Here is a 12,966-nt window from a genome sequence, read left to right as displayed (position 1 = left end):
TTAGTAGTATCACACATCATGATGTATTGATGCATTCCCAGTGCAACTCGGAACTTGAAAATTTTCAACCTCTAAAATATTCTAAAAAATACTGTACAACAGCTGAATGGAATAGATTCATGATGCAAATTTACATAAGTGAACATACAAAACATAACAAAGTGATTCTCACAGACATGCTGGAGGATATTAGCATTTACTAAATCACGATGCACACCTTGTCAGCAGGAAATCTTTGGTTTTACGTCACTGTCGCTCTCCAAACCCGGCGACGCCTTTACCAACCCTTCTGCCATTGGAAAAGTAAAGCCAGCTGGAACCGCGCGGTAACTAGTCTCTTTGCAGTACAACTCGGTTCCTGCATGCCAGTGGAAAAGCGCCAGTAGACTCCGCCGGAAGATGGCTGGGCTGCCAGTGGTGGGGCCTCCAGCACTGCTAGCCTGCCCCCTCCCGCCCCCCGGGACGCTGGGGCTCCTCCCCAGGAATGTCCACCTGCATCCTGCCTTGATGTAGAGCAGGCCTTTGCAGGCCTGCCGTGCATAAATCCCAAGCTCAGGGCAGAATTCCTTCCACTGGGCCCCCATGACATGCACATGTCAGTGTCACAAAGAATAAAAATCACCAAATCACCAAAACTCATACAGTGCAGCAGGTACATTTAGATTTCGTTGTTCCGAAAATGTCTTTAAAGTTTACGATGCCATCAGTAAACTATTGATGTTTAAGACCAAGTCAAGGGCATTTGGGATTTCAAAAGCAATGTATCTACTGTAGGCCTGTACTTCAGGAAAGTTCTTAAATGGTGGGATTGGAGACCCATTTGACTATAAACATTTCAGAGCCAAACGTGGGGGTGGCATGGTAATGCAGCTGCCAGCACTGTTGCCTCACACCTCTGGGACCAGGGTTTGAGTCTCTGCCACGGCTCCGTGTATGGATCTTGCATCTTCTTCCTGTGTTGTTGTGGGGTTTCCTCTGGGTACTCTGCTTGTGATGGGTTGGCATCCCATCCTGCATTGTTCCTTGCCTTGTGTCCATAGGTACTGGACCTCCTACAACCCTGAGCTGGACAAACTGTTGCAGGAAATGGATGGCTGGCCGAAGACATAAAGTACTGCAGTCTTCTAGACAATCAGCTGTAGAAATGGGGTGGTGATCTTGTTATGGCTTGAAGTCTGAGAGACAAGAAGGTGCTGTTCTTCTGAAAGCCACCATCAAGATCTTAAAGTGCTTACAGACTCCATCCAATCACAAGCCCATTGAAGCAACTTTATCTGTACAAGTTGTGCAATAGTAATAAAAGATAGGTGACCAAGTATATGAAAAAAATGTCTAAATAAAAAAAAATCTCTTCTCATGCTCCTATTAGATTAACATTTTTACAGTTCATGCTTTTTGTCCATCCATGCTGCACAAATTGCATATCAACATATATAAATATTTATAAATATCCATCAATGAATAGTATCTCTATACAGTGCCAGTCAAAAGTCTGAGTTTTTCTGCTTAAAACTACAATTATCTTTGCTTTAAACATATACTTCACTATCGACAAAAGGGATGTCAGTCTCATGGAGTCAAAATTTGAAATATTTGTGTCCCACAGCCATGAATATTCAGTGTTTGTGTGATTCTGTTTGTGACATTCTGCATGTGTGGTTCTGCATGTGCGCTTTTGCATATATGGTTCTGCATCTGCGGTTCTACTTGTGTGGTTCTGCTTTTGTGGTTCTGCATGTCTGCATCCCATTGGCAGGCACAGTAGAGACTTGATTTAGAGACAATTTAAAATGCTGCCAGACAATTTTTGTGGACCACTAGTTGCACCTTATGTTTCGTATTTTGTGTTTCATTCTTAAGTGTTTACAAAGAAATACAATTACTGACTACTTAGAGTGGTACACCTGCTAGTTAATGCAAACAGCCTCCTCCTCCAAGCAGTACATAAAACACAGTGTAAGTGCTTAAATTGAATAAATAAGCCATACTGTGGGAGAGGAGTTTAATAAAACAGAAACCATTTAAACAAACAGAAAAGATGAAGTTCAAATCCCACCGCCACTCTGTGTTCTGCATGTTTGTTCCCTATGTTGGACTGACATCCCATTCAGGGTATACCTCAGCCTTGTGGCCTGTGGTGCCTCAGCCAGAAGCAGTCTGCCTCGGCCTGGTGCTGCACAGGTGCTTCTGCTTAGTTTTATGGCGTCTATTAGCACCTCATCTTTTAGTGAATTTCTCAGTAAAACACAGCTGTGACACACTGGGGGAAGCGAGGATTGTGTCAGATAACCAGCTGTTAGCTATCCAGGCCTGGAAGGAGTTTTCCTATATCGTTTCATTTACAAAATTTGGCATAAATGAATGTAGGCTTGTAAATATAGGATAAGTAGACCATGAACTCAGAATGGTTGCTTTGTGTTCTTGAACTTTGTAGGATATTTTTTTGTTGACCCATTGACTCAATAAACGTGTTGATTTCATAACATTGGGTTGCATTTCTTCAAATGTAATAATTACAAAGATCAATGTTAAAATTACAAAGACCAATGTTAAAATTCAAACATTAAAGTATTGTTTGCAGAAAGACTCCAAATGTTTGGGTAAAAAAATAGGTTAACAGATGAGTTAATTCAGAAATTAAAGTCTTGTATGTTTATCCCTTAAATACTAGTTATATCTTACCATATTGCCCTTTGATTTTTGCGGAACCAGTTTTATCTTGTAGTATTGGAGTCTCTCTGCACTGAGATGCCAGAATAACCCTGCAAATTATCTGATACGTTTAAAAGAAACATGATATCTTTGTAAAATAATTGATGACACATAATATTCTTTCTCATTTGTGAATTAATTAGACCCATTAATTGTTATCTGTATAATAGTGGATGAAACTAACATTGGTATTTACTCTTAAGAAGGGACTAGACTATAACTAATGATTGGCTGCTTTCTACGCGTAAGCTGTTTTTTTGTTGATTGAGCAAAAGTGGTAACATTCATAACAATTACATTTCTACAAAAAGAAATAATCAGTCCTACTTTATTAATAATTATGAGATATTAAATACATGATTAAACAGAGAGCTTGACCATGGACAATAAATCTCATAATTACATGTAAAGAAAAACATTACATCTCTGTAAAAAAATATTGATGACAGTGGCAATATTGCTTTTCATTTGCAAAAACTGCAGTTTGAAACCTGCTAAAGTATTTTTTTTTTCACTTCAACAAACAGAAGATTATCTTCAAAACAGTGGGTGGGCCTAACTTACACTTATAAAGGCTCTCATGTCATGTAACACTATCAGAAAGAGTGGAACTGAGGTAAACTGTATTTTACAATTCCGACAATTACTCTTACAGTGCATTTATGAAAATCTGTGTGCGGGATGTATAGCACAAGAAAGGGTGATGATGCTGAAACATGCACTTATTTGTTAACTGATTGAATGTGGTTGCTTGTTTGTCTTTTATTCCAGGTCCAACAGAGAACCACCACTGTAAAGGATGAAGCTTGTGGCTTTTCTTACCCTGCTGTGTCTCCTGGCGGTCAATGCTCAAGGTGAAAAAGAGCATATTTTATATAGAAAGTTATCCATTAAATCATAGCTATGCTAGAATGCATGTACCTGTGTCCTGCAAAACATTTCTATTGACTTTTTGAGTTCATGGTACTATATCATGGTTGTAGTGATGTGGAGAAGCATAAAAGATCTAAATGTCACTTCTTTATCAGTCAACTGGTCCTTCTCTGCATCACTGCCCCCCTCTCTCTCCTTCCAGAGCTGCAAGGCCGCCAGTTTGGACAATGTAAAGACAGAAGCTACTGGAATTGGAATCAAGTTGGCAGCTACTGTGTGAAGTTCTTCCACGAGACTGTGGACTTCAACACAGCACGGGTTACTGTTTCCTTTATCCCCCTGATGCACTGAATGTTTTATACAAAGTCTGATCAGGGATAGACATGCTCATAAGTTCATAAAAATCCCAATGAAGCATTTAAAAATCGTTTTATATGGTAATGGTTCATTGGGAAAGAGATTAGTTGTGAACAGTTTGGGATGTTCTATCTCTGGTTTTAAAAAGCGCTGCACAAATCTAATGCAGTATTATTACTTAATGTAAATCCATATTTGAAACATCATGCGTCCCTTGGTCAGTATTAATGATGTTTTTGGGTAATTAATTTCTTCTCTGCAATTCAGACGAAATGCCAGGCGACAAACAGACGTGGTGAGCTTCTGAGTGTTCACAGCACAAGTTCCAACAAACAGGTGATCCGTATGCCTCACAGAGGACACACTGGTCTGGCCTGGCTCGGTGGATTCTTACAGGCAAGTGAGAACAAAGTCCATGATGAGATTCTCTTCATTTGGGATAGTGAACAAAAGCAGGGAACAGAGACTTTATGTAGAGGACGGGTTTTATAGCGCGGATGAGAGAAAATGAAAAAAGGGAAAGTGAATCAGAAAAAGACACAGAAAGCAAGGCTGACTCTGACTCTGACACTGACTCTGACGCTGACTCTGACGCTGACTCTGACACTGACTCTGACGCTGACTCTGACCGACACCTGGAGATCCATGTCTTCTCCTCATCACATACCGATTTACACAATATCTTAATTTCTAATAAACACTACAGGTACTAAAGGTCATAATGTCATAAGGTATCAAACTGTGAAATTCCATGTTTAATCAGTTATTTTTATTAACCTTCATCTTTTTCTTTCTTAGGGGACAAGTTGGGTTTGGACAGATGGCACTCAGTTCGATTACAGTAACATGGCGCGTGGTCCAAATAAAAGTGGCCAGCAGTGTATTGCTATTACAGGTACAAAAAACTCTAAGTTATTTATTTTTTTTGCTAAATATGTTCTGTACATTTGTGGCCTATGAGGACCTGCAGAGTGTGTGTAGATGGGGGGGGGGGGGTGCTTGTATCTTGGCAAACACTGACTCCCTTAATCAGCTCTCCATACTAAATCGTGCAGGTTTAAAAATTAAAAATGTAAACTTTCACAAGCTTTTTTTGAAGCCATTTCTCACACCTGTCCTCATCTGTTTGCTCCAAATTTTCAGAAAATGGATCCTGGATCCCAATGAGCTGTACAAGAGAGCTGCCGTTCTACTGTGCGTTCCGGGACCAGTAGAGGAACCAGAAGAACAGAAACCAAATTAAGTCTAGGCTTTTGCTTGCTTATCAATACGCGTGTTGACCAGAAATCAGGAATGAAAGACAGTATTATTGTAAAAGCAAGGTACAGCGGGAAAGGCATTTTAATTCACATTACAGTATGTTTGCATTGCTAAGCTAAATTCAAAGCATATTCAAAAATAATTAAAAAAATGCATTTCAAACAACTGAACAGCTGACTTTGTCAATCATTCATACCTAGGGCTGAGTACTGAAATTGGGTACTTCTGTGGTACCGACCGAAATGATCCAATCCTATCAAGGATTGAAAAATTACTTTTATTTCGGTGCCGAATTCCGACACCCAGACAGTAAATCTCAGTGTCTGTGAGCTATGTTGGTCTCCTCTGGCTTCTCTGGTTTCCTCCCACAGTTCAGACCTACAGTTTGGCTAACTGGTATCCCTAAATCATGCTGTATGAGGGATTAGTTCCCTTTCTGTGTCTTGTCAGGCTCTGGTCTCCCTTCCTTGTTGTCGGCTGGCTCAGTCTCGTTCATGTGGTTATTCCACCTGTCCAGCTTCCTCCCCTTCTGGTCATTGCCCCAGTCTTCATTCTTCCGGTTCCCTTGGTCTTGTTGTGGTTTGGGGTTCCTGGCCTATTGTCCCAAGTCCCCAACGTAATCTGGCCCTGGTCCCTCATTTTGCGTGTTCTTTCCCATCTAGGCAGTACCTCCCATGCTTGGAGTGTATGCCTCGGGGTGGGGGGTGGGGGGGCACTGTCACATCCTGTCCTCCTCAGTCCTGTCCTGTGCCAGTTTGGCCAGCAGAGGTCTCCCCTGCTGCCCGTCCCGTATCCCCACTTACCCTTTGCCCTATGTTAGCTTTCTGTTCCTATCGCTTATGTTAAACGTGTCGGTGCCGACCCGTGTCTTAAATCAGCCATAAAATACCCTCAAAACAATAATTTATCATCTAATTTGTTTCTTACCTCTGGGATACCTTGATAGGCTTCCTTATCCATGAAAAGATTGTTTTTAATATTTTTGGTGTGGCTTTCTGGACCTTTCTTTTGACAGCATACCTCTCGTTTTCAATTAAAAAATCTACACCAGAGCGGATATAATCTTGACCAGAGCATTTAAAATTTAATGAAAAATTTTTTATTTTTTTATTTTGTTTAAATAGAGGTTCCTGGCAAAGTTAAAAAGCCTTGATGCAGTGCACAAATTTATGTGGTGCTTTTATGCATTTTAAACTTACAAACGGTGCCAACCCCAACACGTTAGCAAGGTTATTCACACCTGTCATGTAGTCCTTGTTGATTGTGATGACTCCCCTCAGCTGTATCTGCGTATCCATAGCCCATTGTGGTAATGTCTTGCACCTGTCTGTAGTCCTCAGTCTATATACAGTAAGTGCCCCTACATCCTGTGCTCCCCAGTCCTGTCATTGTTTACCTGTTACTCATCCGAACTCCCAGCAGGTCCAAGTAGGGACCTACTTACTGCTGTAATCCCTGAATAAAAGGTGACCATCTCCTCAGCTGTCATTGGGGTTTCTTTGCACCTCCCAGCATTTTAATAAGTGACAGCATCAAAAATATTTTTAAATACGTGCAAGCCTTATAAACAAAGTGTGTTAACTATTAGGGACGTCTGCTGTATCTTAATATTAGACCAACCATGTGAATCCAAACCATAAGTATGAACCCAAACTGATCAGTTGAACCCACTTGAAGGTGTGACTGTAGAGGGGCAGCGGCCTGCCTGGTACAAGCGGCACAGCTTGGCTGTGACAGAACAGTGTTTTCAGTCAGAGAGTCCTTCAGCTCTGTTATAATAAGGATGGTTACAGAAGGTCAGTCCTGGCCACAGCAATAACCATCTACAACAACTCCTCTCTGACAATGCACAGTGCACATTTACCTTCATTTTGCACACTTAAAGGCATATCATTATTTTAAAGTCATTTTTAATCTGGTATCATAGTTTTGATTTATTTCTACATACATATTTCGTAATTCTCTGTTATATCTTCCTTTATGTCTACCTTGTGTCTGTGTGTTTTGTCATTTATGTAAATTGCTACTGCCACACAAAAATGTCCCCTTGGGGATAAATAAAGTTCTCTGTATCTGAAAGGGGGGAAGGAAGGGGACTGCTATCTGTGCACTCTCTTTGACATACGGCGCTTTTCCACTGGCACCAGGAACCGAGCCGTACCCAACTAGTAGGGCTGAATACATGATCAAACTGGGCTGGTTGCTTCAGGGAAAAAGAAGTATATTCTATATATCATTCATTATTAGTAGTATCACACATCATGATGTATTGATGCATTCCCAGTGCAACTCGGAACTTGAAAATTTTCAACCTCTAAAATATTCTAAAAAATACTGTACAACAGCTGAATGGAATAGATTCATGATGCAAATTTACATAAGTGAACATACAAAACATAACAAAGTGATTCTCACAGACATGCTGGAGGATATTAGCATTTACTAAATCACGATGCACACCTTGTCAGCAGGAAATCTTTGGTTTTACGTCACTGTCGCTCTCCAAACCCGGCGACGCCTTTACCAACCCTTCTGCCATTGGAAAAGTAAAGCCAGCTGGAACCGCGCGGTAACTAGTCTCTTTGCAGTACAACTCGGTTCCTGCATGCCAGTGGAAAAGCACCAGTAGACTCCGCCGGAAGATGGCTGGGCTGCCAGTGGTGGGGCCTCCAGCACTGCTAGCCTGCCCCCTCCCGCCCCCCGGGGCGCTGGGGCTCCTCCCCAGGAATGTCCACCTGCATCCTGCCTTGATGTAGAGCAGGCCTTTGCAGGCCTGCCGTGCATAAATCCCAAGCTCAGGGCAGAATTCCTTCCACTGGGCCCCCATGACATGCACATGTCAGTGTCACAAAGAATAAAAGAATAAAAATCACCAAATCACCAAAACTCATACAGTGCAGCAGGCACATTTAGATTTCGTTGTTCCGAAAATGTCTTTAAAGTTTACGATGCCATCAGTAAACTATTGATGTTTAAGACCAAGTCAAGGGCATTTGGGATTTCAAAAGCAATGTATCTACTGTAGGCCTGTACTTCAGGAAAGTTCTTAAATGGTGGGATTGGAGACCCATTTGACTATAAACATTTCAGAGCCAAACGTGGGGGTGGCATGGTAATGCAGCTGCCAGCACTGTTGCCTCACACCTCTGGGACCAGGGTTTGAGTCTCTGCCACGGCTCCGTGTATGGATCTTGCATCTTCTTCCTGTGTTGTTGTGGGGTTTCCTCTGGGTACTCTGCTTGTGATGGGTTGGCATCCCATCCTGCATTGTTCCTTGCCTTGTGTCCATAGGTACTGGACCTCCTACAACCCTGAGCTGGACAAACTGTTGCAGGAAATGGATGGCTGGCTGAAGACATAAAGTACTGCAGTCTTCTAGACAATCAGCTGTAGAAATGGGGTGGTGATCTTGTTATGGCTTGAAGTCTGAGAGACAAGAAGGTGCTGTTCTTCTGAAAGCCACCATCAAGATCTTAAAGTGCTTACAGACTCCATCCAATCACAAGCCCATTGAAGCAACTTTATCTGTACAAGTTGTGCAATAGTAATAAAAGATAGGTGACCAAGTATATGAAAAAAATGTCTAAATAAAAAAAAATCTCTTCTCATGCTCCTACTAGATTAACATTTTTACAGTTCATGCTTTTTGTCCATTCATGCTGCACAAATTGCATATCAACATATATAAATATTTATAAATATCCATCAATGAATAGTATCTCTATACAGTGCCAGTCAAAAGTCTGAGTTTTTCTGCTTAAAACTACAATTATCTTTGCTTTAAACATATACTTCACTATCGACAAAAGGGATGTCAGTCTCATGGAGTCAAAATTTGAAATATTTGTGTCCCACAGCCATGAATATTCAGTGTTTGTGTGATTCTGTTTGTGTCATTCTGCATGTGTGGTTCTGCATGTGCGCTTTTGCATGTATGGTTCTGCTTCTGTGGTTTTGCATGTGTGGTTCTGCTTGTGTGGTTCTGCATGCATGGTTCTGCTTGTGTGGTCTTGCACGTATGGTTCTGCTTGTGTGGTTTTGCATGTGTGGTTCTGCTTGTGCGGTTCGGCTTGTGTGGTTTTGCATGTGTGGTTCTGCATGTGCGGTCTTGCATATATGGTTCTGCATCTGCGGTTCTACTTGTGTGGTTCTGCTTTTGTGGTTCTGCATGTCTGCATCCCATTGGCAGGCACAGTAGAGACTTGATTTAGAGACAATTTAAAATGCTGCCAGACAATTTTTGTGGACCACTAGTTGCACCTTATGTTTCGTATTTTGTGTTTCATTCTTAAGTGTTTACAAAGAAATACAATTACTGACTACTTAGAGTGGTACACCTGCTAGTTAATGCAAACAGCCTCCTCCTCCAAGCAGTACATAAAACACAGTGTAAGTGCTTAAATTGAATAAATAAGCCATACTGTGGGAGAGGAGTTTAATAAAACAGAAACCATTTAAACAAACAGAAAAGATGAAGTTCAAATCCCACCGCCACTCTGTGTTCTGCATGTTCGTTCCCTATGTTGGACTGACATTCCATTCAGGGTATACCTCAGCCTTGTGGCCTGTGGTGCCTCAGCAAGAAGCAGTCTGCCTCGGCCTGGTGCTGCACAGGTGCTTCTGCTTAGTTTTATGGCGTCTATTAGCACCTCATCTTTTAGTGAATTTCTCAGTAAAACACAGCTGTGACACACTGGGGGAAGCGAGGATTGTGTCAGATAACCAGCTGTTAGCTATCCAGGCCTGGAAGGAGTTTTCCTATATCGTTTCATTTACAAAATTTGGCATAAATGAATGTAGGCTTGTAAATATAGGATAAGTAGACCATGAACTCAGAATGGCTGCTTTGTGTTCTTGAACTTTGTAGGATATTTTTTTGTTGACCCATTGACTCAATAAACGTGTTGATTTCATAACATTGGGTTGCATTTCTTCAAATGTAATAATTATAAAGATCAATGTTAAAATTACAAAGACCAATGTTAAAATTCAAACATTAAAGTATTGTTTGCAGAAAGACTCCAAATGTTTGGGTAAAAAAATAGGTTAACAGATGAGTTAATTCAGAAATTAAAGTCTTGTATGTTTATCCCTTAAATACTAGTTATATCTTACCATATTGCCCTTTGATTTTTGCGGAACCAGTTTTATCTTGTAGTATTGGAGTCTCTCTGCACTGAGATGCCAGAATAACCCTGCAAATTATCTGATACGTTTAAAAGAAACATGATATCTTTGTAAAATAATTGATGACACATAATATTCTTTCTCATTTGTGAATTAATTAGACCCATTAATTGTTATCTGTATAATAGTGGATGAAACTAACATTGGTATTTACTCTTAAGAAGGGACTAGACTATAACTAATGATTGGCTGCTTTCTACGCGTAAGCTGTTTTTTTGTTGATTGAGCAAAAGTGGTAACATTCATAACAATTACATTTCTACAAAAAGAAATAATCAGTCCTACTTTATTAATAATTATGAGATATTAAATACATGATTAAACAGAGAGCTTGACCCTGGACAATAAATCCCATAATTACATGTGAAGAAAAACATTTCTGTAAAAAAATATTGATGACAGTGGCAATATTGCTTTTCATTTGCAAAAACTGCAGTTTGAAACCTGCTAAAGTATTTTTTTTTTCACTTCAACAAACAGAAGATTATCTTCAAAACAGTGGGTGGGCCTAACTTACACTTATAAAGGCTCTCATGTCATGTAACACTATCAGAAAGAGTGGAACTGAGGTAAACTGTATTTTACAATTCCGACAATTACTCTTACAGTGCATTTATGAAAATCTGTGTGCGGGATGTATAGCACAAGAAAGGGTGATGATGCTGAAACATGCACTTATTTGTTAACTGATTGAATGTGGTTGCTTGTTTGTCTTTTATTCCAGGTCCAACAGAGAACCACCACTGTAAAGGATGAAGCTTGTGGCTTTTCTTACCCTGCTGTGTCTCCTGGCGGTCAATGCTCAAGGTGAAAAAGAGCATATTTTATATAGAAAGTTATCCATTAAATCATAGCTATGCTAGAATGCATGTACCTGTGTCCTGCAAAACATTTCTATTGACTTTTTGAGTTCATGGTACTATATCATGGTTGTAGTGATGTGGAGAAGCATAAAAGATCTAAATGTCACTTCTTTATCAGTCAACTGGTCCTTCTCTGCATCACTGCCCCCCTCTCTCTCCTTCCAGAGCTGCAAGGCCGCCAGTTTGGACAATGTAAAGACAGAAGCTACTGGAATTGGAATCAAGTTGGCAGCTACTGTGTGAAGTTCTTCCACGAGACTGTGGACTTCAACACAGCACGGGTTACTGTTTCCTTTATCCCTCTGATGCACTGAATGTTTTATACAAAGTCTGATCAGGGATAGACATGCTCATAAGTTCATAAAAATCCCAATGAAGCATTTAAAAATCGTTTTAGATGTTAATGGTTCATTGGGAAAGAGATTAGTTGTGAACAGTTTGGGATGTTCTATCTCTGGTTTTAAAAAGCGCTGCACAAATCTAATGCAGTATTATTACTTAATGTAAATCCATATTTGAAACATCATGCGTCCCTTGGTCAGTATTAATGATGTTTTTGGGTAATTAATTTCTTCTCTGCAATTCAGACGAGATGCCAGGCGACAAACAGACGTGGTGAGCTTCTGAGTGTTCACAGCACAAGTTCCAACAAACAGGTGATCCGTATGCCTCACAGAGGACACACTGGTCTGGCCTGGCTCGGTGGATTCTTACAGGCAAGTGAGAACAAAGTCCATGATGAGATTCTCTTCATTTGGGATAGTGAACAAAAGCAGGGAACAGAGACTTTATGTAGAGGACGAGTTTTATAGCGCAGATGAGAGAAAATGAAAAAAGGGAAAGTGAATCAGAAAAAGACACAGAAAGCAAGGCTGACTCTGACACTGACTCTGACGCTGACTCTGACGCTGACTCTGACCGACACCTGGAGATCCATGTCTTCTCCTCATCACATACCGATTTACACAATATCTTAATTTCTAATAAACACTACAGGTACTAAAGGTCATAATGTCATAAGGTATCAAACTGTGAAATTCCATGTTTAATCAGTTATTTTTTTATTAACCTTCATCTTTTTCTTTCTTAGGGGACAAGTTGGGTTTGGACAGATGGCACTCAGTTCGATTACAGTAACATGGCGCGTGGTCCAAATAAAAGTGGCCTGCAGTGTATTGCTATTACAGGTACAAAAAACTCTAAGTTATTTATTTTTTTTGCTAAATATGTTCTGTACATTTGTGGCCTATGAGGACCTGCAGAGCGTGTGTAGATGGGGGGGGGGGGCTTGTATCTTGGCAAACACTGACTCCCTTAATCAGCTCTCCATACTAAATCGTGCAGGTTTAAAAATAAAAAATGTAAACTTTCACGAGCTTTTTTTGAAGCCATTTCTCACACCTGTCCTCATCTGTTTGCTCCAAATTTTCAGAAAATGGATCCTGGATCCCAATGAGCTGTACAAGAGAGCTGCCGTTCTACTGTGCGTTCCGGGACCAGTAGAGGAACCAGAAGAACAGAAACCAAATTAAGTCTAGGCTTTTGCTTGCTTATCAATACGCGTGTTGACCAGAAATCAGGAATGAAAGACAGTATTATTGTAAAAACAAGGTACAGTGGGAAAGGCATTTTAATTCACATTATGTTTGCATTGCTAAGCTAAATTCAAAGCATATTCAAAAATAATAAAAAAAATGCATTTCAAACAACTGAA

The 12,966-nt window shown here is 40.4% G+C and overlaps 2 protein-coding genes across 2 annotated transcripts; both read left to right on the top strand.

Moving 5' to 3' along the window:
• Window positions 1-3,310: 3,310 nt before the first annotated feature.
• Window positions 3,311-5,367, top strand: LOC140593499 (proteoglycan 3-like). The gene is made up of 6 exons (XM_072718436.1): window positions 3,311-3,328; window positions 3,484-3,566; window positions 3,788-3,903; window positions 4,210-4,338; window positions 4,741-4,837; window positions 5,086-5,367. Exons 2-6 carry the CDS (start codon window positions 3,512-3,514, stop codon window positions 5,154-5,156), a joined length of 468 nt encoding a protein of 155 aa, XP_072574537.1. The 5' UTR covers window positions 3,311-3,328; window positions 3,484-3,511; the 3' UTR covers window positions 5,157-5,367.
• Window positions 5,368-10,940: 5,573 nt separating this feature from the next.
• On the top strand, window positions 10,941-12,966 carry LOC140593498 (proteoglycan 3-like). The gene is made up of 6 exons (XM_072718435.1): window positions 10,941-10,958; window positions 11,114-11,196; window positions 11,418-11,533; window positions 11,840-11,968; window positions 12,343-12,439; window positions 12,685-12,966. Exons 2-6 carry the CDS (start codon window positions 11,142-11,144, stop codon window positions 12,753-12,755), a joined length of 468 nt encoding a protein of 155 aa, XP_072574536.1. The 5' UTR covers window positions 10,941-10,958; window positions 11,114-11,141; the 3' UTR covers window positions 12,756-12,966.

This window comes from Paramormyrops kingsleyae, chromosome 12, assembly GCF_048594095.1.
Source record: "Paramormyrops kingsleyae isolate MSU_618 chromosome 12, PKINGS_0.4, whole genome shotgun sequence".
Taxonomy (NCBI): domain Eukaryota; kingdom Metazoa; phylum Chordata; class Actinopteri; order Osteoglossiformes; family Mormyridae; genus Paramormyrops; species Paramormyrops kingsleyae.
Note: the sequence above shows the minus strand (reverse complement) of the source record. Positions and strands in the feature narration are given on the sequence as shown.